This window comes from Podarcis vaucheri (assembly GCF_965113315.1).
Source record: "Podarcis vaucheri genome assembly, chromosome: 5".
Lineage (NCBI taxonomy): Eukaryota > Metazoa > Chordata > Lepidosauria > Squamata > Lacertidae > Podarcis > Podarcis vaucheri.
In genome coordinates, this window is record NC_138763.1 from 65609639 (window position 1) to 65634000 (window position 24362).

The 24362-nt window shown below is 42.0% G+C and overlaps 1 protein-coding gene across 3 annotated transcripts in view; it reads right to left on the reverse strand.

Moving 5' to 3' along the window:
* Positions 1-21451: 21451 nt before the first annotated feature.
* Positions 21452-24362, reverse strand: part of MYOF (myoferlin) — a 79317-nt gene continuing 76406 nt past the window's right edge. For all 3 annotated transcript variants that reach the window (XM_082224901.1, XM_082224903.1, XM_082224902.1), the window contains 2 exons: positions 22885-23032; positions 21452-22120 (listed from right to left, as the gene is read on the reverse strand). In XM_082224901.1, the coding sequence (XP_082081027.1) occupies positions 22076-22120; positions 22885-23032 (193 nt within the window). In that variant the 3' untranslated portion in view covers positions 21452-22075. The remainder of the gene's footprint in view (positions 22121-22884; positions 23033-24362) is intronic.

A 24362-nucleotide genomic window follows, 5' to 3' on the forward strand; every position in this document is an offset into this window, starting at 1 on the left:
CCTTCAAATACAGGGCTTTTCAAACAGAGGACTGTCCTCCCAGAACCCTTTGAACAGAATATTGTACTCTATAAAGTAGGACACATGTTTGCTCCTGAAACACTGTACAGCTATGCCTTTCAAATGCCAGATAAAAGGGTCTTCCTCCCACAAAGGTGGCATTTATGATTTCGAAATTGTTCTTTTTTTAAGTTGCGGATTTTTTTTTTTAGCTTACTGTTTCTTATTTAAAATAAAATTTAAAAAATTGGTTCAGAAACTGCTTCTGGGTTCTTTTTTGTTTTGCATATGCAGATTCACATATTACAGACATTATTTTCCCATTCATCCCTCTTATTTTCTTTAAACAAATACTACTGTTTTAAAATTGTAGCCAGATGTCATGAAAACACCAGACGAGACAATGCTTTGAAAGATGGATCAAAAGCATTTAGATCAGTCTCAGCAAGTAAGATCCACAAACGTCGAGCCACCTGTGAATTTGCTAAATGGAGTAATAAACCAAATTTAGCTCTGAAGCTAAACATTTGGTAGCAAACTTTAGTTATAAAATTTAAAAATAAATTAAATACTGCTAAATACAGTAGTCTGACGAGTCTCTTCTTTATGCTTTGTACTTTGCAGATAAAGAACAAGTACAAGTGTGTTCTTCTAAAATGCCACCTTTAGGAATGGAGGAGGAGTAGAAATCCCCCCCACTCACTGTCATATGCTGTTGGTTTCCAGCTCAAACTTGTTACCATACACAGTTAAGTCAAGCGGGTTTAAAAGGTGAATGTAACAGCTTTGAATATTTGTTATCCCTGTGCATTCTGGGTCACTCTTTTTGCCAAAACCCATTGTAGCTATTTAATCGATGTGTTTGCTTTTGGCAGTGCGTAGTTCACCGGAGGGTGAGCCAGCAGACCTCATCTGCGTGTTCTTGGCAGTGTCCGTCATCATGAGATCTGAGACAAGTCATCGTGTGGGCTAGATTGCAGAGCTTCACATTCATTCCAGGTAAACCTATTGCTTTCTTATTAGTTAGCAATTCACAGCACAAGTGATAGGCTTGCAGGCATTCTGAAATGCCCATCATTGGCGAAGTGGCGATAGCAGCTTCTTGCCTGTATTATTCAGTCTCTCTTTTTAACATCTTTGCTATGTAGACTCCAAGCCGCACACAGCGCCGTATAAGGTCTCCCATGAATTCACAAAAGAACTGAGGAATGCATGCACATTGCACATGGAGAAAATATATACCTCCTATGAATCGACCAACATATGTCTTCATTTTTAAGTCGAACATGCTTGTAAAAAAACAAAACACACACACCCAACACAATGTGGTATGTCTGAAGATGAGGTAGGCATAAACCAGTTTCTATGAAAGCAGTTAATTAGGTGAAGATCCCGGTGTGGTGAAATGGAAGATTTGGGATTGGGTAGAGCTAAGTTTAAATCCTTGACCTTGAACCTTTTAGCCTATCCTGTTTCACGAGGACCATGCCAGTAGATAGCCCCAAGCATGTCACTCTGAGTTTTGTGTGTGTGTGTGTGTGGGGGGGAGTCAGGGACTGGCTTGCCCAGCTGGAGGAATGGGTCTTTGCCATGAGCGTTGATTTTGTATTTGTTTTGTTTTAAATTTGTATTTTTAAATTTTAACTGGGGGTTTTGGTTTATGGTTGTTGTTCTTTTTGCTGTTTTTTCACACTGCCTTGATATCACTGTGTAGAAGGGAATTGATGGTGGTGGTGATGGTGGCAGCGATAATATATGAGACTGCCTTACATTAAATTGAACCATTGGTCTGTCAAGCTCATACTGTGTACTGTGATTGGTGGTTCTCCAAAGTTTTGGACAGGGTTCTCTCCACCCCCAGCCCATGGGTGTAGCCAGGGGTGCAGAGGAGGAGGAGCAGTCTTCCCCTAAATCAAGTAAAGAAATAAAAAATGCTTAACTAAAAATAGAAATAATCAGAATATTTGAAATTGAAATGCCCGCTGAGGTCACTTGGATGATGTTGTGGAGCATTCTAGCAATGCAACTGGCAACCTGACTGAGCAATAGGCATGGCTTCAGTGAACTGACCAATCGCGTCGCAGGTAGCTTGGTTCTGGGACAGGACAGGTGGATAACATAACATCATGGCTTTGCCAATGCCCCAGCCATGTTACTTCTGACCATTGGGACCTTCTGCATGCAAAGCAAGTGTCCTTTGATTGAGCCATAAGCCCAGGGGTGTAAAAAATGTATATTTAATATAATCATTTCTTCTATTTCTAAAATTCAGAGTTGAGTGTAGATCCTTATATAGCTAAAGCGAAACCATCCAATTCACAATAGGGAAGATTTCAACAGTGGTGTTTCCTCCCCCCCCTTTGGGGGGGACAGTAAGGTGGGGTGACATCCTTAAAAAAACAGTCAAATGATGACTGTGTTCAGTGATCATGGAATGCTGATGGACAGTTGGAGGAAAATCATAAAAAGTCAGGTGTGAGAATGGAATGGTGTGCCCTGAAATCAGGTACGGCTGGAATTCTGGACAGAAGTCCTCTACATTGCAATGCTTTGCTGCAGGTCCTACTTGTTACTATATATATTTGTTACTGAGCCTGCAATGCTAACTAGGGTTGCCACACATCCGGAATTACCTGGACAAAGGTGTAATATGGCAGTCGGAAGCAGTGTCTGGGCAGAAATTGCTGAGATGTCTGGGGAAATCTAGATGTATGGCAACCTTTGTTGGAGTCTAGATGTTTCTGAATTTCCTTAAAAATATCTCAAAAACTCTAAAAAGCTCAACAACTTTGGCAAAAGAAAAACGAAAGAAAGCTCAACAACATCTGTGTCCGGATTTTCACCTTTTGAAATAAGGCAACCCTAAAATATACATACCTGGTTGTAAGTCCTGTTGAATTAAATGGGGCCTTAGTTGTCCTCAGACATGCATAGGATTTCACTGTACAAGTTTTAAAAAGAAGAGCTATTTTGAAAAAACAACAATTAAATACAATGTTTTTAAAATCCAACATCCCACTTATGGGATTTGCAAGCATATAAATTCTAACTTGGAGCGAACCACAAAGTGAACCGAACTGTTGTCCTGGCAAAGACAAATGTCACCCCTGACTTCAAGATCTGGGAACTGGCAGGAATCAATGCATTTGAACGGGATTTTCTGCTGTTGCTTCTGCACTGCTGTCACTTCTGTTTTGGTCATGCATTTGCTGTATTAGAAAAGAGACTGTGCGGTGGGGAAATTTGAGCAGGAGCTAAACAGAGCAAAGAAACAAGAGCTGGAACTCCTACTTGGTCAAAACAAATGTGTCAAAACAAGGGGGCAGGGAGCAGCTTTACAGTTAACCATCTTGGAATTGCTGTGAAAGCAGCTCACTGATAACTGCAATGTTTGCAATATTTACATTTTCTTTTCAGAGAGAGAGAGAGAGAGAGAGAGAGAGAGAGAGAGAGAGAGAGAGGATCATGTACAATGCGCAGCCTACTTCCATTATGATGGGTGAGCAAAGGATTTTCTATAAGATCAGCTCAACTTCCCCCAATTTATTATAATTATAATTATTATTATTACTACTACTACAACTGAAGGTCCCAGGGTGGGTTACAACAATTAAAACACAATATTAAAAACAGTTTAAAACATTTTAATATGATCTTGACCAGAACCCTTAAAGGGAAAGGGACCCCTGACCATTAGGTCCAGTCGTGGCCGACTCTGGGGTTGCGGCACTTATCTTGCTTTATTGGCCGAGGGAGCCAGCGTAAAGCTTCCGGGTCATGTGGCCAGCATGACTAAGCCGCTTCTGGCGAACCAGAGCAGCGCACAGAAATGCCGTTTACCTTCCCGCTGGAGCGGGATCCTATTTATCTACTTGCACTTGGACGTGCTTTTGAACTGCTAGGTTCGCAGGAGCAGGGACCGAGCAATGGGAGCTCACCCCGTCATGGGGATTCGAACCGCCGACCTTCTGATCGGCAAGTCCTAGGCTCTGTGGTTTAACCCACAGTGCCACCCGTGTCCCCATTAACCCTTACTTAATGCTAAAGTAAAGTGGAAATAATAAATAGCTTGACAGTTATCATCTTCCTCCTTCTTCTTTCTTCTTTGGCGATCATTTGTAGCCGAGTAAGATTGTCTTCCATAAATATGTTTTTAACATAGAAAATGGTTACGAATGATGGGAAGTTTAGTACAAAAACAACAGGGGGGCTAAAGGTTTCCCCACCCATACTTCAACCCTGAACCATATGATTCTTTTGCAAAAAGTACAATTTTTAATGGCATATAGTTTTTTAAAAATTATTTATGATTTTCATTTATATACATTTCAGTAGTTTTGCAATCATTCTAACATTGCAAAACTCGACTTCCTTTCTCCTCTTTCTGCGGTCCCTTAAATTTATTTTGGACATTTCCTGCATATTCTAAATTAACTTGACTTATTTTTTTATCCATCTACTTTAAATGTATGCTCTTACGAAACTGCAGGTTATTACAATAATCCTGCCAATGTCCTTATCTGTTTACGGTTTGTTTGTAAATATTCAATAAACCATTTCCATTCTTTTATAAAAAGTTTGTTATCTTGATTTCTTATTTTTCAGGTAAATTTCACCATTTCTGCATATTCCATAAGTTTTGTATCCATTCTTCTTTCATCGGGACTTCTTCTTCTTTCCATTTTTGGGCAAGTAGCATTCTTGCCACTTGTAGTCACATACATAAAATTATTTCTATACTGTTTAGGTATTACCTTGTGAGTCAACACCCAGACGCTGTTCGGGTACAGTGTTTCTTCTCTAACAAGGAGGGCTAACAAATAGAGCCTCTTTCTGTTCTTCCCTTGGGATATAGGCATACAGGGACACATTTGCCCATTTTTCTAAACTATTGATTATATACTGCTTAGACTTCATTGTACAGTTCAATGATTAAGCCCCTTTGTGGGGAAAAACATTGATTGTACTGAAACAGTGTCTGGGTGTTGACTCACAAGTTGATGTTGCTTCTATCAAACAAATGATAAAGAAAAAGACTACTTCTGTAATTTGTTTGTTTCTTTGTTTATATTCCTAATTGTGGAGCAGTTGCCCTTGGTGATACAGTTTTGCGTGACTTTGACTGTAGGAGTTGCCAGACTTCTTAGCCTTTTCTTCTCCCAAAGATGTCCTTCAAGGCAGTGGGCACAGATTTTTCCTTGGGGTTTACTCCTGAAACCTTTCCCATAAGTTAGTTTAGCTACAGACGTTTACTACCAGAGTTTTGCTTCTCCGAGATGGGGTACCTTCTCAGGTTGATGAGCCCCATCTGTCCCTCACTTTCCTCTACAGCATGTGCAGCAATCACCTTCTTGACTGTTTGAACCACTACTGGTCTCATCCTGTGCTATTTTTCTAGAAAAAGAGGTGCTGGCCTGGAACTCACCAATAACATCTTCCTTGTTCTTATAGAATGGCAATGGCACCCACCTGAGAGGTGCCAGAACTGAGTCCTGGCAAGTTCTGGTGAAAAAAAGCCCTGGTCTCATTCACTCAATCCGTCAGAGCCTAACTCTCCAAGGAGTTGTGTTATCAGCCACCCTCACCTGGTTTAGTCAGCCAGATGAAGCAATTCCCAAGCTGTGGCCACTGTCACATCCTGACAGCTTCTAGGACCCACAGGTGAAAGCTAGATGCAGGGTGGGGACCAAAGGTGGACAGAAGGAGCAGAATGTGTCCCTCATCAGAAGTACAACCACTCCCTGAACACTCTATACACGGTTTGAAATATACCTTGCTTTCAGAGAAATATGAGAGGAGTTCTATTTACCCTGTACTTTGTTTGCACCTTTCCTCCATAGTCCCTTGCAAGTCCCTCTAAAACTACTTCAGAGGGTCAGGGGACCCTTTAAAATTCCATAGGGGGTGGCACTGGGATCTGTTGCAGGTGGAAGCTGTGACAATTTTATGCTGACCTCCCACATGTTATAAAGACATTGAGTCACCAAAGGAATTGATCAGAGGATGCTAATGTTCTTATAAGCACCCTGTAATTATTTTTCCTGCCATGTTCTGAATAAAGCAATGAATATTTGGGCCTGTTTGGAACAGAACACTAGTTATTTACTTATCTGTTCATTAAAAGGGGATTGTGGCTTGAGGGAGGGATTGTTTTCCACAATGCAGACACATTGTCACATCTGATCAAGCAGGCCTTTCAAATTTTCAGAAGGACACAGGCCAAATCTGTTGAGCGGAGGTCAAAGTGGGGTGGCTGCACACACTCTGAGCAGCAATCCTCCTCCCAAACTGTTTTCAACTCTCTGAAAAACAACAACAACTGCCACCTGTCTGCAGCAGCCTGCTATTCAGTGTTAATGGAAGTCAGTTCTCTTAACAAAAAATCCTGTTTCTGAGACTGCAGAGCAGTCTGCAAATTAGCATCTGTTTAATTTGTAGGTTCCACCTTGATTTCAGTTATTCTTCTTTTTCTTTTGCAGAGATTTCAGTTTCTCCCTCTTTCTCTTTTTTCAGAGTTCAGGAACTGGAAGAGATGTAGAGAGAAGAAGTAATGAAAGCTAGGCTGAGGCAACCGATTATAGCAGCAGGGACTCGGAAGAGGCTAATAATTGTCCACAATGAAGTGCCATCCTCTAGCCATTGAAACTCTTCTTTGATCTCCCCATCACTTTAAATAGCCCATCTGCAGAAGATGCCTCTAGTTTACAGGAAGCAGAAGAAGCAGTGGGGCTATTGCTAGTCCCAGTGTAGAAGGTGCAGGAGAAATGTGACAGAAATGAAATATTATAATTTGGCAACCTATAATGGAAGTTTACTGAGAGCTTATGATCCACCTGAAAGTGGGGTGGCGGTGGTGCAAAGGAGGAAAGGGAAATACAGAGGTTTTCTATGCAGACATATCTTCTGAATTAAAAAAGCTCAATTTAAAACACTTTTGCAGAGTTCCCAAGGTGTGCAGTTTTAGTTCAGCCAACTGGTTACAGCCAGAAAGTCAGCTCCTGTATGCTAGATGCAGATAGTGAGAAAGTGGGCCTTGGATTTAGTACTTGGTGGGATAGAGTCTGATGTTTGCATCTCTCTCTATAGCAGTATTCCAGCAGGTTGTTTGTGAACTGAGATTCTACACAAATTTGTGGGTGATCTGTGCAATATTACTTGTCTGCAGACTTGGTTTCTGCCGGATCTGAGAACTAAAGTGTGAATCAGTTGACTTCCCCATATATATATATTTGCAAAATGAGGTATAAAGGTGTGATTTGCAGACCATTTAGCTTGGTAGGACACCTGCACAAATGATCAAAGAAAACTGCTTTAGAGTGCTTTGTATTTATCTTCCTCCTGTTTCTTCCCTGGTTGCAGTGCAGCCCCCCCCTCCCACCCACCGCCATTAAGGAATGAATTGCTTCCTGCGGACTTCAAAAGGAGAATTACAACAGCATGTCATCAAGTAAAGGATATTTCAATTTCATCTGGTAATTGCGTTAATAATGGTGTGTTTAGTGGTTTGTTTACTGTGCTATGACTTCAAACCCAGGTAACCTGAAAGGCGCTGGTGCAACTAAAGAGAAAGGAATTGTAGGTGCTTCCCTGAAAGATTATGCCTCTGTTGGTGAGATTAGCCTTCCCCCCCAAAAGAGTGTGCCTTCCTTAAGACTTCTGCATTTTTCAAAAGGATTCTTCTCTATATGGTTTCCAGAGAGGTAGCTGTGTTAGTCTGTTGCAGAAAAAACAACAGAGGGTCTGTCATGGAAGACTTAGAGCATCTGGCATCTCCAGGTAAAAGAGCCAATCAGTATATCGGGAATGGGAAACCTGTGGCCTATCAGATGCTGTTGAACTACAACTCCCAACATCCCTGACCATTGACTGCCCAACAACTTCTGGAAGACTCCAGATTCCTCATCTGCACAGCAGGAAATAAGAAAGATTCAATCCTGCAGAGTCAGTACTGTACTGTTATAGTAGGGAATACTGGGCTAGAGGGAGAAAAAGAATCTGTCCAGGTACAAAAAGCATTCCACATTCCAGATTTCTTTCTCTATCCTTTTAGAGAACTGTCTCTTTGGAAATGGGCAATGGATTGCAAGACCCACACCTCTTATTTCCTGCTACAGTGGTACCTTGGGTTACATACGTTTCAGGTTACATATGCTTCAGGTTACAGACTTCGCTAACCCAGAAATAGTGCTTCAGGTTAAGAACTTTGCTTCAGGATGAGAACAGAAATCGTGCTCCGGTGGCGCAGCAGCAGCGGGAAGCCTCATTAGCTAAAGTGGTGCTTCAGGTTAAGAACAGTTTCAGGTTAAGAACGGACCTCCGGAACGAATTAAGTACTTAACCTGAGGTATCACTGTACTGTGTTGGAAGAATGAGCAAGCGGACTATTATGACACCATTACTATTCCCAATCAGAATGCAAACAAAGATGTCATTTTGTAGGGTGATGGCAGTTTATTTTTTTTATCCACAAAATTTGCTGAAACTGAACGCTGAGCTTTTTCGAGTACATGGAAATCCCCAGGTGTATTGTTTGCACAAGCGTGGGGGGTTTCCAGAGATATATCAAGCCCTAGCATCGGTAGCTTAAGTTCAGAAGTGTGGCTCTGCATCCTGGGTAAGTATATCCGTGTGACCTGTTATTGTAAAGGTAACAGATTTGCTGCTTTCTCCAGCTAATACAAGCATTTGGGGGGAGGAGATTAGCTCTGCTGAACCCTGCTGAAAACATGTACACAGATATGGAGATGCAGCTGAACAAGAGATGTACCAAAGGGGCTCTGTGTGTTCAATAAGGCTACTGAGGAATAGCAGAAAATGGTGTATGCAAGTACAGTATGTTCAGAAGACACTGAGAAATATATGTCAAAAGACAGAAGAAGAACAGAATTACCTCTCCATGTAGAACAGTGGTGTCCAAACTTCTTTCAAAGAGGGCCAGATGTGGTGAAGTGAAGGGCTGTGAGGGCTGGCCAAAGGGCCAACCAAAGTTGAGCTTTTTTTAGGGTTGAAGTGAAGTTGTTGAGGTTTTTTTTAGGATTTTACCTCAGGAAATAAACTGCCACAGGGGCCAGGTTTAACCAGATTGTACACCCTAAACAGACTTTGGACATGCCTGATGTAGAAGAACTGCATAGATGCAGAGAACCAAGTGGTAATGGATTAGTGGTGGAACCAAGTGGTAATGGATTAGAACCAGACAAGGGTGACCCAATGCATGGCTTGAGGGCCGAGAGTGTTGGATTCAATGCAATAGAGAGAAAAACAATACTGGATAAATTTTAAATCTGTTCACCTTTCCTACAAAGACAAGAAACTGACTTAAAAACAAACAAACAACAAACCACAAGGCTTTTATGCCTCTAACCAAAGTCCTCTCCACTAAACTAATGCAATGAAGCTATTTATTTATTTTGTTGCATTGAAAAAATGCACAAAAAGCAAAAGTCCTAGTGCACAAGGGGGAGCCTCCCTCAGTACGGATGTCCCATTTCTGAAGGGTGACCAATTCATGGACGGTGACCAGCATGGCAACTGGGACGTAGAGCTCACAGGCTCTTCATTGCAGGGTCCAGCTCACATGTTGTTAATACAAATGTCAAATATTTGAAGTGGGCTAAAGGGAGAGATTCCACTATTTTGGACTAACTGCATGTCCTGATGCTAGGGGGGAGCGGGTGGTGCTCTGGTCTAAACCACTGAGCCTCTTGGGCTTGGCAATCAGAAGGTTGGCGGTTCAAATCCCCGTGATGGGGTGAGCTCCTGTTGCTCTGTCCCAGCTCCTGCCAACCTAGCAGTTTAAAAACACAGCAGTGCAAGTAGATGAAAAGGTACCGCTACAGTGGGAAGGTAAACAGTGCTTCCGTGTGCTCTGGTTTCTGTCACTGTGTCCCGTTGCACCAGAAGCAGTTTAGTCATGCTGGCCACATGACCCGGAAAGCTGTTTGTGGACAAACGCCAGGTCCCTCGGCCTGAAAGCAAGATGAGCGCTGCAACCCCCATAGTCACCTTTGACTGGAATTAACCATCCAGGGGTCCTTTACCTTTACCCCTTTTTTTTACCTGATGCTACTATGTCTTCCACATCTGTGCATCATAATTTCCTGGTGACAGATCCCAGAAATCCTTCCCGCTCCATCTTGTGTATATGAGTTGCAGAAAAGTAAGATTTCATCCTAAACTAGACCACATAATCTGACTTGAAAATCAAATCATATTATTAAGACCTATAATGTAAACTGCCATTTTCTTTTTTCTTGACTTTGCTTTTTGCCCAGGAGGCTAAAAATATGAGCAGGTAGAAAGAAAGAAAGAAAGAAAGAAAGAAAGAAAGAAAGAAAGAAAGAAAGAAAGAAAGACATAGGCAAAGTTCTGCCAACAAGACAAGCTGCAATTTGAAAATATTTATGCATTGTCAGGTTTGGTCTTAATCTTTCTCAATCGAATTGGCACACACACATGTCTACAGGTTATCCAAACTGTCAAGTATTGTGTCTGAAAGCATGGATGGTGAATTAAATAAGGTCTAACTAAATTGTTGTTGTTGTTGTTTAGTCGTTTAGTCGTGTCCGACTCTTCGTGACCCCATGGACCAGAGCACGCCAGGCACTTCTGTCCTCCACTGCCTCCCGCAGTTTGATCAAACTCATGCTAGTAGCTTCAAGAACACCATCCAACCATCTCATTCTCTGTCGTCCCCTTCTCCTTGTGCCCTCCATCTTTCCCAACATCAGGGTCTTTTCCAGGGAGTCCTCTCTTCTCATGAGGTGGCCAAAGTATTGGAGCCTCAGCTTCACGATCTGTCCTTCCAGTGAGCACTCAGGGCTGATTTCCTTCAGAATGGAGAGGTTTGATCTTCTTGCAGTCCATGGGACTCTCAAGAGTCTCCTCCAGCACCATAATTCAAAAGCATCAATTCTTCGGCGATCAGCCTTCTTTATGGTCCAGCTCTCACTTCCATACATCACTACTGGGAAAACCATGGCTTTTACTATACGGACCTTTGTTGGCAAGGTGATGTCTCTGCTTTTTAAGATGTTGTCTAGGTTTGCCATCACCTTTCTCCCAAGGAGCAGGCGTCTTTTAATTTCGTGACTGCTGTCACCATCTGCACTGATCATGGAGCCCAAGAAAGTAAAATCTCTCACTGCCTCCATTTCTTCCCCATCTATTTGCCAGGAGGTGATGGGCCCAGTGGCCATGATCTTCGTTTTTTTGATGTTGAGCTTCAGACCATATTTTGCGCTCTCCTCTTTCACCCTCATTAAAAGGTTCTTTAATTCCTCTTCACTTTCTGCCATCAAGGTTGTGTCATCTGCATATCTGAGGTTGTTGATATTTCTTCCGGCAATCTTAATTCCGGCTTGGGATTCATCCAGCCCAGCCTTTCGCATGATGAATTCTGCATATAAGTTAAATAAGCAGGGAGACAATATACAGCCTTGCCGTACTCCTTTCCCAATTTGGAACCAATCAGTTGTTCCATGTCCAGTTCTAACTGTAGCTTCTTGTCCCACATAGAGATTTCGCAGGAGACAGATGAGGTGATCAGGCACTCCCATTTCTTTAAGAACTTGCCATAGTTTGCTGTGGTCAACACAGTCAAAGGCTTTTGCATAGTCAATGAAGCAGAAGTAGATGTCTTTCTGGAACTCTCTGGCTTTCTCCATAATCCAGCGTGTGAAAATGCTGATTCTGAAACATGCTGTTTACCAATGCATGGGTAATTTTAATTAGAGAATGCAGCTTGGGATTTCATGTGGCCGAGAACTGCATTAAAACAAGTTAAACCAAAAACGTCTGCTTCCTGGAGTTCAAAAATTTTGGATGGTTGTAGAATCCCCATCCTTGTAATATACAATAATCATTCTGTGACACATAGAGGGAAATATTCCACACACAGGATTGGGGGGGGGGGAGAGGCTTTCTTAAACATCGGGTGATTTTTCTACATTTGCCGTTGCAGCTGATCACTTATGCGGCTCTTCAACGATGCTTGCATTTTGAATTTTCTCTCATTTTGTTCCATAAAACTACATCGCCTACCACTGATGCAGCATCTGTGATAACCCCTCTTTCTTTTTGCTTGTGTCACGTGATTCTGTTTCCCAAGCAAGTCAGCTGGAGTCGACAAGAGGACCGTGAATGTATGTTGGTGTAACTTGGTTCAGATTTAAAACTGTGAAGGTAATAATAATTCCTTTGTAACAAGCAACCATGCAAATCTTTTAACAAAGTTCCAGAATACGCACAGAAATATCTTGCATTTTTTCCCTCTTCCTTGCACTAAACACTGTCAAACACACTTTATATTGTTGGTTCTGTAAATTCTTCTTTGTCTAGCTTCTCCTCAAGCTCTGGTGGCAACAGTAATGACTACAACCCCCCCCCCCAAAAAAAAAATTACTATAGTGCAGACATATGACCTTAAGTGGGTCAGAAAGGTGGGAATGTCATCCCTCAGAAAGTAAAAAACAAATAGTTCTGCTTGATCTGTGACTCATGGTAATTATAGCAGGTTGGAATTGGCTGGGTTGTGCTTTGCAACTTTTGGCATACCTTTGCAGTACAGACACATTTTGGCAACTTAAGTATGTTAAAAAAACAACATGGCCTCAAAGCTGTAAATAAAGTGTTACACCCAGAAAACATGGTGTTGCTAGTCCCAGATTATTGCATATTGGTGCTTTTCCAGGACCATCCGAATCATAAATCAGTAGGTCCTGAAATATTTTGTAATCCTTGGGAGGTGCAAATAGGTGTTAAAATCTGCCGCAAGGCAGCAAGTCATCGCTAGGACTTTAAATCTCTCTGCTGCCTGTGAACTTGCTGATACTGTCTTGCTTCATTCTGTGTTATTCAATATCTGTCTCACTTAGCAGCATGCACAGTTTTAAAAGAAAGTTGCAAGGCGGTATGGCCCCAATCCAGCAGGGTTTAGTGCACTTAAGCTCTGATGCTCTTTGCGGTGTGGCAAACACTACTCTATATCTGCAGCAGTGATGGGTGAGAGTCAAGTGTACAATTCAGCCAGGTCATGTGATTTGATTCTACAGCAGTGCTAAATCTCCACCAATTGTATGGTTGGTTCTTACGTTATAATTGCAATATGGAGCCCCAACCACTTTGCCAAAACAATGAGTTGTATTCAACTAAATTTCACTCCGAATAGGTTCATTGAAATCAATGGCCTTGACTAACAAGCCTACTTAGAGGTCTACTCTGAGCAAAAGCTTGTAGAATGCAATTCAATGTTTGGGCACTTACCATGGAAAAATACCAATAGACTTAATGGATGAGCCTAAGGCACATGAATCTAAGTCTAGATGACTATGCAAATATGGCCACACATATTCTTTTTTCCTCCCCTTAGGGTTTACAATGTAAATTATTTGTGCTTAACTATTAGAGCCAACTCCTTTCTTAATGGACATTTGTGGCCAGGTGTTTGACTGAGCATACAAGCTTTGTATTTGCAGGCGTGTGGGCAGGGAGTGTGCATGAAAGCCCCACCTGTTAACTCATAGCCTCAGTCCCTGACAATCCTTGTGTGTGTGAGAGAGAGAATATGTTTTTATTAAAAGATTTTCCACAAGAACATTCAATGTCTCTATTTTCAAATTGTAGAATGCTTCATACAGGTCAACTGCAGCTAATTTGAGATGGTTTTTGTTGTAGGCAATATGGGGTTGAGGGGGACAGAGATGTGGGGAGAGAGGGAGGAAAAAATAGAAAAAGAGAGAGAGAAAGGGAAGGAGGGGAGGTAAGGGAGACAGTCAACTTTTGTTCTGAGTGGGGTAATATGAGTTGAGCTTTTTGTTAGTGTCATGAGGCTAGGTGTCTTATTTTTGTTGGTGGAGCAAGATATCAGAGGACCCAAAGCAAAGGTTAGTTGAAGCTGATTAGTTGCAGTGTGTTTTGATTGTGTGTGTCTGGGGGGGAGCAGTGGCGTAGCGTGGGTTGTCAGCACCCGGGGCAAGGCAAGTAATTTGCGCCCCCAACCCGTGGATTTGCGCCCCATAACCCGTGGATTTGCGCCCCCTAACCCCCAGATGTTGCGCCTGGTGCGGCCGGCCCCCCCCTGCACCCCCCACGCTACGCCACTGGGGGGGAGCATTGCTAGGTTAAGTTAACCATATTGATTTATATGTTGTGTATGTTGGTCATTGACTGTTTGGCCTGTGTATGTGATAAGAGAGAGCCACACTGGGGGACAATTCCTGTGTTGAATGGCTGGGGCAGGGATCCTCCGTGGGTCGTGCCCCCCCCCAGCTCCTGCCCATACCTGATTGCATGAAGTGTTCTGCTCATATTCAATAAAATGTGAATGGAATCTCACCACAGACCATGCACCATTTGAGCATTCATGTATTCAGGCAAATGGCCGAACCAGCCTTCTGGGTCCAACAGCTTTGTGCTGCAGACAGTTGAAACTTTCCTTATTACTCTAGCTAGGGTCTAACAGTAGCTGCTAAAGCCAGACACAACTGTCAGTAAAAAGTAGGTTTCAGCTTTAAAAGCTAGCAGGTATGTTTCTTTCCCACATTTGCAGCACATTTATAGTGCTTTTAAAGTTTGGTTTCTCCCAAAGAATCATGGGAAATGGAGCTTCCCACTCACGTGGCTAAAATGCCTAGCAGCCTCAACAAACTACAATTTACAGCATTATTTGTGGGGGGTGGGGCGGGGGCGGGGGATAATGTGCTTTAACTGTATGAGGTGGATGAGAAACAACTCAGAGACAGTGTAAGAAATATGAAAGTCTATAGACCCAAGGAGTCATGGAAAGGAGAATGTTAACTTTTTTAAACGATGATTACTGTTGTTTAGTTATACGTCACTTTTCAATACAAAGGCTTCCAAATAATGGTAGCATATTGATACAACAAAAGATACAATAAAATGCAACAAATCCTCAATATAAAGATAGCAAAGTCACAAAACAGAAAGGGGAAAAATTGGTTCATTTTTAAGTTGTGCAGTAGAGGGAAAGGTAGGATTTCATGTTGAAGAGGACTAGGAGGTGAGGTCAAATTTACATAAAAACATTGCCTGCAGTTCAGGCTTTTACACTTGGAAATGAGATGTTTTCAAGTCTATTTTATTCCTATTGTTATGGACTTTAATTTGAATGGTACTGTGTTGGGAAGTCAGATTGTCTGCCTTTCAAATGCATTGAAAAGTATTTAGTTATTTACCATGGGGTTTAGCGGAAGACTGTTTACCAAGTGGAAGGTTATTATTTTTAACCATTTCCAGAGCAGTAACTGTGTTTGCTGGTTGCAGCAAAACAAAGAAATAGCCTTCTGTAAAGAAATAGCCTTTTTGTAAAGTATTGATTCATTCATTAAGATACAAGCTTTCATGGATTACAGTCCATCAGATTTCTAATTTCACACATCTGCACATGTGCATGTCGCTAAAAAGGTTTGTTGTCTAAGCTAAATGCTATCAGATAAGGCCTTGTGATCTTCAGAGGAAGGGCGGTATACAAATTTTGCTACTGCTACTACTACTACAACAACAACAACCACGGTAATACTGCTTCTACTTCCAGGAGTTCAAGGAAGTTTAGACCTTGTTTACTTGAACAGTGGCTATCCCACGCTGTGGGGCAAACTTTTTTTTTAACACTGAGAAGTGTTTCAAAAGCAATTTGCATTATCACAGAGGATGTCAGCAATTAGGGTGCAAGGAGTTAAAACGCTGCATTGGCCTAGCACTACCCTCTTGCGGGAACCTCATTCTTCAGCCCTTGGGACTGTGTCCCAGGTTTCTGATTCTGGGTGACTCAGAAGGAAGTAGTTGATTTTGTATTTCTTTGTTTGAGGTATACACACACACAGAGAGAGAGAGAGAGAGAGAGAGAGAGAGAGGGAGGGAGAGAGAACTGTCAGAAGTGCCAGTTTGGACCCCCTCAGGTTCCAAATGCCTAAAGAGTACAAAAAACATTCCAAAGGATGCCCTGTGAGTCACAGAATAGGCCACCTCTTTCCAGGTGATCCTAGGAATTAGTCTGCAGTTTTGGAGCAGCTGAATACTACCACCTAGAGCAGGGGTCAGCAAGGTTTACCTCGCCTGGGCCGGTTCACTCCAGCGGAGATCCGTCCATGGGCTGGATCACGTGTGCGCATCAGCATACACACCCACGATTTCTGGTATCTGCGTCTGCACAGATGCAATTGTTGGTGTCTGCATCAGATGTGATTTCTGGGCACCGCGGAAGCGAGTCCCCATGCTTCGCTGCGCCGGTTTTTGCACAGCATGTGGGGACTCACTGAGCAGGCGACTCAGTTCGGGGGCAGCTCGGGGGCCAGTTAAATGACCCCCCATCAACCGCTTGTGGCCAATGGGCCTTAGGTTGCTGACCCCTGACCTAGAGACAATGGCAGTTGCCTTGTTATTTATGTATTGGCAGGGCTGTCCTTTTAACTTCAGTGATTCAAATAATCTTGCTTTTGCTTTTCAACATTCAAATGATTCTTTGATTGCCACAACCAAAGCATTCAGTTAGCTTCTTATTAATGTATCCTAAGAAGGATATCTATTTTCAGCTGAAGAAAAATGAGCCCAATTGCTCTGGATAGAACCATTGTATTTTATCACCATTAATTTCTATTCAGAGCAGGCCACTGAATTTAATGGGCCTAAGTTAGTACAGTGGTACCTCGCAAGACGAATGCCTTGCAAGACAAAAAACTTGCTAGACGAAAGGGTTTTTTGTTTTTTGAGCTGCTTTGCAAGATGATTTTCCCTGTGGGCTTGCTTCGCAAGAAGGAAACGTCTTGCAAGTTTGTTTCTTTTTTCTTAACACCGTTAATACAGTTGCGACTTGACTTCGAGGAGCAACTCATAGAATGCGGTGTGGTAACTTTTTTGAGGTTTTTAAAGACCTTGGTGATTTTTGAAGCTTTTCCAAAACTTTCCCGACACCGTGCTTCGCAAGACGAAAAAATCACAAGACGACAAAACTCGCAGAATGAATTAATTTCGTCTTGCGAGGCACCACTGTAATGCCCATTAATTTCAATGAGTCTGCTCCAAGTAGGACTATAATTAGATACGCCCCCAAGTTGCCAAATATTGGTGCATTTAAAACAAGGAATATTTCAAAGCACTTTTCAGCTTTCATTATTGTAATGTGCATGCAGGAAAATTGCACCTTGAACTGTACTAGTTCTCTGAACGTTACATCAGACAGTTACAACATTGCACAAACTACACATCCCTCTGCATGGGCACTGGAGTCTGTTTATGCATACAGTATATCAAAGTCATTTGACTGGAATTTTGGTGTGCATACTGACATCTTGTGACTGGCAGAAGAAATACAAGCAGATGTCAGTAGAGTCAGGATGGTGAAACTTGCGGTCTTCCAGATGTTGTGGGACACCAGCAGCTCCCATCAGACCAAGCCAGCATGTCTGGTCAAGGATTATGCAAGTTGTAGTCCAACAACATCTGGAGAACAAGTTTTACCACGTCTGCAGAGCTTTGTGTATAATGCATTTAGGAAGGGCAGAGGCAGGTGGATGGGTATTAGATTTTAAAAAATTGTGCTGTATACATTGAGCTGGTAAAGAGATAGGAAATAATCACAGCACATTGTTTGTCTAGACTTCTATTCAACATAAATGAACTCTTCCCACCAAAGGCTGGTAGAGTTGAAAGGGAAGTGGCGGAGGGAAGAACAGAGCACAACAAAAACATCAGAACAAAAGAATTGAGGAGGGGTCATGCATGTTTTGTTACATTAGGTCAAAGGTTCAGTTGCTGGCACCTCCAGTTTGAAGAAGCAGGAAGCAGGTGGTGTACCTGAGAGGTGTCGCTAGTCATAATACCTTGTGATGCAGGAAGTCCATGTTTCTTTAAAATGAACAGCAGTTGTGGTATGTCCCAGTATGGATTGAAGCCATAGTGTTGGGGGAGAAGCTTTTACCCAACCACTTTTCCTAATTTAAGGCCATCAAGCTATTTGCACCACAGAAGAAAACATTGGAATACCAGTTGCCAAGGTGCAGGGAGGGATCAGTTAAATTGGGGGGGGGGTGTACAGAGAAAAAGGATATATTCCTATCAGTTGCTTGCTTAAACAAGCAAAGATGCACACAATCCCAAACATGGGAGGTCTGCTTTGGCTCCAACAGTAAAGAGTTTTAGCTTGATTTAGCTAACTGTTGGGTATGGAGTAGGGTGGTCTATAACAATGGTTCTCTGGGAATTAGTGATTTTGAAGCATTTTAAAATGGTTTCTAAGAAAATAAGGTTGTTTATAAACTAAGAAGTCATATGCTTGCCAGTACTGCCAGAGAACCTTGAATCCAGATATTGACTGCAGTCCTCCAGGCCTATTTTTTCTTTGGGACTCTCCTTAGACTACCATACATTCCCTCCCCAGGCCGCCGGCCTCTCTTCCTATGCTGCATCCCTCCTTAGCCCTGCACTGCACCCTCCTCAAGGCCTTTTGCATGGCTGAAATGTGCCTCTTGCTTGCCTGAATGGAAGTGGGTGCAGGTATAGAAATCTCTGAATCTGACAAAGTAAAAATCACACCAATTGCTCCCCCACCCATTTTTGCCTCTGATCCTATTTCCACCATGTGGTTCCCCCAAAAGATTCCCAAGAGGGAATGCAGCCCTAGTACTGAAAAAAGATTCCTGTCTCCTGTCCTAAAGGAATTCTATCCTTGGCAACTGCTTACAGGAGTGGGTTCACAGTACCCACTCCTGTACCCACAACATCTGTTAAATAAATTAAAATGCCAATCTCAGCAGAGAATAAATTTTATTTTCACTCCACTAGCTTCTTCTTTGCTTACTGTTCTTCCCCTCCCCCTCCTCCCTTTCTTCATCTGCACTGTACATTTAAAGCACATGTATATCATCATAATGGTCATGGCTTCCCCTAAAGAATCCTCACAGGGCCACAGTTCTAAGTCCCCTTAACGAAATATTTGGGGGAAGCTATAATCTTTAAATGTATGGTGTGGATCTCTCTGCCTTCTCTCCTTCTTGCTTTTCTTCAGTTCCCTCTCAGTGGCCAGCAACTATCTTCTTCCTCTTTTTCACTTACCATTTGATATTCCTAGGCCTCAGGTTCCTTCAGTCACCCAGTGTTTCACTGCTTGCCAACTATAGACATCCCGCTAACCATAAAACACAGACTATGGGGTAACTCTAACACCTTAAATTCCAGCTTTTGGTTATCATACGTTTTAGCCAAATAGCCTTTCTCCTGCAACACATTTTCATGACTGAGGCAACAGGAAAAGCTACGTAGGGATAGCTCGCTTAAGGCAGGGAACTCTTACAAAGCATGAGGCTTTAAAAGTGTTTGAGCAAGTTGTAGGCATTTTTGCTGTAGACTTTGATGAGCAGTTGTTACATATTGAAAAGATCTGCTCAATGGTTTTAGGGCTGTGAACGGCTGATGCATTGCCAGTTGAAAAAAAATCTCCTTGTCACCTTCACACTCCAAGTGTGAAGGATTGCTCAGGTTCCGTTTTCATTATTGTTTTCCCCAGAATGGTGCTGACCAAATCTCTCTTTAATAGTATTTTAGCCTTTGGATGAAAAGCAAGTCTTCTGTGTTTTCCATCCCCTGTTAAATTTGTGTCACCGACTGAAAGGCCTTAAATCAGGAGTGATCAAACTTGCATTGACACAAGTTGCTGGTTGCTGCCAGAGTATTACAATTTCAATACTGAAGTGACAATCCATGTGGATTGTGATTAGTTCCAGCTCTGAGCTGTCACGTTTAGGTCTTGCCTCATAAGTCGGTTCTTTCCAATCCCAAATAAAAGGCTATTATATCTTGACAGCACAACCGTTCCACGCTGGCACATAACACTCCACATTATGGAAATGATTTCCTGAAATTATACCCACCAGCTTACCTCAGAAAAATTTAGCTGATTATCATTTACCCACAAAAAGGTGCAAACCGACTGAAATCTACACATCTTTTTACACAGATGCAAGGTCTGCCCTGCCATGACTCATAGCAATGGCAGAGAGAACCTCATAACATCTATAGCTGCCATATTCTTATTGGTAGTGACAGGGCAAGTTGGGCTCCAACAGGAAATAAAGCCAAATTTCAGAATCCTAAATGTTTGCTCATAACCACACTTCACATATAAGTATAAACATATGTTAAAACTACAGTTTAGGGTGCCCTACAATAGGGGTGCCTATTGTATTGTAACTAAAGCCCTTTCTTTATTTCGTTAGTGACAACTGTGGATGAATTGGGCAATGTCAAAAGAGGGGGGCTGGTTCACATGTGCACATATACACCATCTTGGTTACACAAGATTTGATTCCTCTCAGCAGCATGTGTGGACTTGCTCTGTTTTAAAAGATTGTGCTAGATATTGGTGGGCATGAAAGTTCTGTCTGTGATGGCTCATTCACACATATAAGTTACAGAGAGGGCAGGATGGACTTGCAGGATGTTTAAGGCAGCAATGCTATGTACACTTACTGTACTTTTCCACGCATAAGACTAGGATTTTATCTTAAAAAGTTATGTTAAAATTTGGAGGTTGTCTTATGCACGGATAGTGTATCCCTCCATTTTCTTAATTGGAGTCCCCCCAAAAGGAGCGTCTTATACACGGTGTGTGTGTGTGTGTGTGTGTTATACACAGAAAAATACAGTAACTGGCTAGCGGTTGTGGTTCCTTAGGGAGCAACAAACCACATTCCCAGGTACAAATATAATGGGAAGCCAAGGTGATTGGATAGCATACCCTCAACCCCCTGGCTTGCTGTAGCATCTAATCCTATATCAGGGCTGAGCAAACTTTTTCCGCAAGGGGCCAGTCCACTGTCCCTCAGACCTTGTGAGGGGCTGGACTATTTTTTTGGGGGGGGGAATCTCTCCCCACCAACTTTCCCCTTCCTTCTCCACAGCACCAGACGAGCCCCGGTGGCTGCTTACCTGTGCCTTGTGAGTGCCAGGGGCTGGCGGTGGTGGCAGTATGATGAGTGGCACAAAAGGGGTGGCTCTGGGGAGGCGCTGCTTAAAATGGTGTTCAGCCAACCATGGCTCAACAAAGCCCAGCCCCCTTCCTCCTCTAGGCAGGGCAGGGAGAAGCCAGGAGGAAGGAGGCAGGAGGCGCCGCCACAGTGTGTGTGTGTGTGGAGGGGGGTAAATGGTGCGGACCGAATGATCAGAATACCCACACTGATCCACGCAGCGATTCCCGGACTGACCACGGGCCGGATCCAGAAGGCTATTGGACCGGATCCAGCCCCCAGGCCTTAGTTTGCCGACCCATGTCCTATATAGTTAACCTTCACTCACCCCATTAATTGATTTCAGTGGGATTATGGGTATCCAACTGCACAGGACTGTAATTATGATACTACCATTGTCTTGACATCTGATTTCTGCTGTTGTGAACACATAATTGAAATTAGAAGTAACTATAATAAGCACAATGATAAACCACAAGTTTATATTGCTTTATTTCATCGTTTTGCTCTAAAAGTTGAACCACAGAGAATGGAAGCTTGTTGCTGTAAATATGACCTTTTAAAAACATGAGGTTCACACAGTTGGTGAACAATTATTATTGCACTGTTTTGTTTTTTTCATTTCTAAAAATGTAAGTAGTGCCTGCTTTTTCCATAAATCAAGAGGCAGGATTTCAAAGTGCTCATGATAAAAAAACAATACTTTAAATAGAGTGCATCTTTAAAAAGAAGAGAGAAAGGGAAAGCTTTCTGGAATAATGTTTTTGGAAAGTAATTTTTAAAACAAAGATGATAACAAAATGAGAAAATAAACTGTTGTAGTCAAAATGCTGAACTGTAGCATAGTATTTTACAGTTGGCACCACCCAATACATCATACATAACAGTTCAGTTCTTAGAAATGACCCTCTTCCTGGTTAAAAACACAAGCAGTTTGATTTATGCCTCGATCCTATCCAGGGAGTAGGTCCCACTGAATTCAGTGGGGCTTGTTTTTGAGTAGATAGGTATAGGATTATCAGGTGGTTCTGTTTGGTCCAAAGGTGGAGGTTTCAATACCTTACTGGAATGTAACATTTTATAGAAAAGGATCTTCCTTAACCAGATGGAAATGGATTCACAATCTTCATTGACAGGTAGTTCTACAAAAAAAGAGAAGGAAAAGTATCAAAGTGCACTCTGGATTTAAACACACACTTATTTTAGTTGAAGAGTGTTTTGCTAAAAACTCAGTTCAACAGACTTTTAATTTAATTTAGGCTCTTTATATCCTGTCCCACACCCACAGATCTCTGGGCAGGTAACAATAAAACTCATAACAGCACATTATCAATTATAAAAACCACAACAATACAATCAAAATAGCAATTGAAACCATTTCAAATGGCAGTGAAGCTATTGTCAAAGACCTGGACAGCCTGGCATCTAAAAGTCAGCAGTTTAGGCACCAACTAGATTTCAAGGGGGAGGAAATTCCAAAACTAGGGGACCACCATTAATGTCTGCCCTTATTTCCCAGCAAAATGTACCATTCTAATGCTGGGATGCTAAGGACCATCCTCCCCAGACGCATCATCTGTAAAATTTGGATTTGGCTGGGAAATGTATTGGCAGAGCTTTGAGAACTGGAGTAACTTTGGCTAGTGGCCTCAGTCAACAAAGCAGCTAGCTGCTACATCTGCATTATGTCTTGTTCCAAGTTTTCTTCAGAGATAAACCCTCCGAAGATATAAAATACCCTTAAGGGAAATGACAGGCAATTTATTTCCTTCCCTTTCCAATGATAGTAATTCATGTACTGCTTCCTGGACAGGAGCATCAGGCTTGTATCCTGAATATAAGCCTATAACAGACAGACGCAATGTCACACACTAAAAACACTATTACACATTTTTTAAATGCTTACCGGCAGTGAGTACAGAAGAATTGCTACAAACAAGATCACAATCAGGAGGAGGAGGATGCCAATGAAGACCCACTTAAATCTGCGCCACACAATGAATTTCATTGTCTTGCATGGATTTGTGAACCAAAGGAAAGATGTATCTGGTCGGCTATATTTTGGAACAACAACAAAAAAGTTGGTTACCTTAGCAAGGAACATAGGATACCAAGTAACTAGCATATTTATTGCTAATGGGCTGTGCTCTCGATTTTGTGTAAGACAAAGATTGCCAACCTGGTAGCCTCTGAACAATTTGGACTACAATTCCTATCGACCCATGCCAGCAATAGTCAGGGATCATGGGAATTGTAGTCCAGCAATATCTGGAGGGTATCACATTGGCTACCCCATTATAGTTGATCATGCTTAGAGCATATCATTCAAAGAGAAAAGGCAGATGTTTTAAAATAAGACCAGTTTGAGCCAATTTACTGTAAATTCACATTTCTATTGCCTTCATCTTCTTGTATGCAGGTTAGGAGTCTTCAGGTGAGAGTCTTCAATCTATTCACTTCTATGGAGCTGAGCCTGCTATTCTGAATATTGAGTTCGGGAAAGGAAACTGGGTTTCTCCCATCCAGCATTTTCCTAGCTGCATGGTGCCTTTGGAATTTTGCCAGCCCTGTAGGTAGGGCAACCTTGCTTCTAAATCTTACACCGTAGTTTTCTGTCTCTCATCCTTTTCATTTTCTTGCAGTGTTTGCCTGGCCTTTGCCTCTCTTGATGCCACTACCAGCTGTGCTCTGATGTCACACAGTTGTAATGGTTCCTCCATGACTTCCATTGCCTACTCTGCTCTGAGAAGGTTCAAACAATTCAAGAACTAGGGAGCCGAATCCCAATATGAAATCTGAATGCCAAGTTTCATTGACAATTTTTTATTAATGAAATCACATTACTATTACTTACATGTTGCCTTGGGCTTTTACATGACTCCTTACTGGCAAATCAGTCAAGTGGGGTTTAAATGAAAACAGGCACATGATATTTGCTGCTTAGGTAGAAAAGTTAAATTATCTGGAAACTTAGTAAAGCCTAGCATATAATGTATCATATTTATAAAACTAAAGACCAGATAGTTCAGAATTTTGATTATGTGCTGCAGAGAGGACCTATATATCATGGATAGGTTCTATAAAACATCCAGTATATAGTTGATGCTAAATGTATTAAAATAGTTTATTTGTTTAATTCATGTTACAGTCGGTTATTTCTTGAGAAAACTGTGCTGGATCCTGACTTGGTCATGCTTAGAATAAAATCATTTATTTCAATGGGTTTACATTAAGCCTGACTAAGGTCACACCCACACGATACATTTTAAGTACTCTTATATCACTTTTAACAGTCATGGCTTCCCCCATGAATTGTAGTTTGTTAAGGGTGCTGGAAATTGTAGTTCTGTGAGAGGTCTCCTAACTTTCAACACCATTAACAAA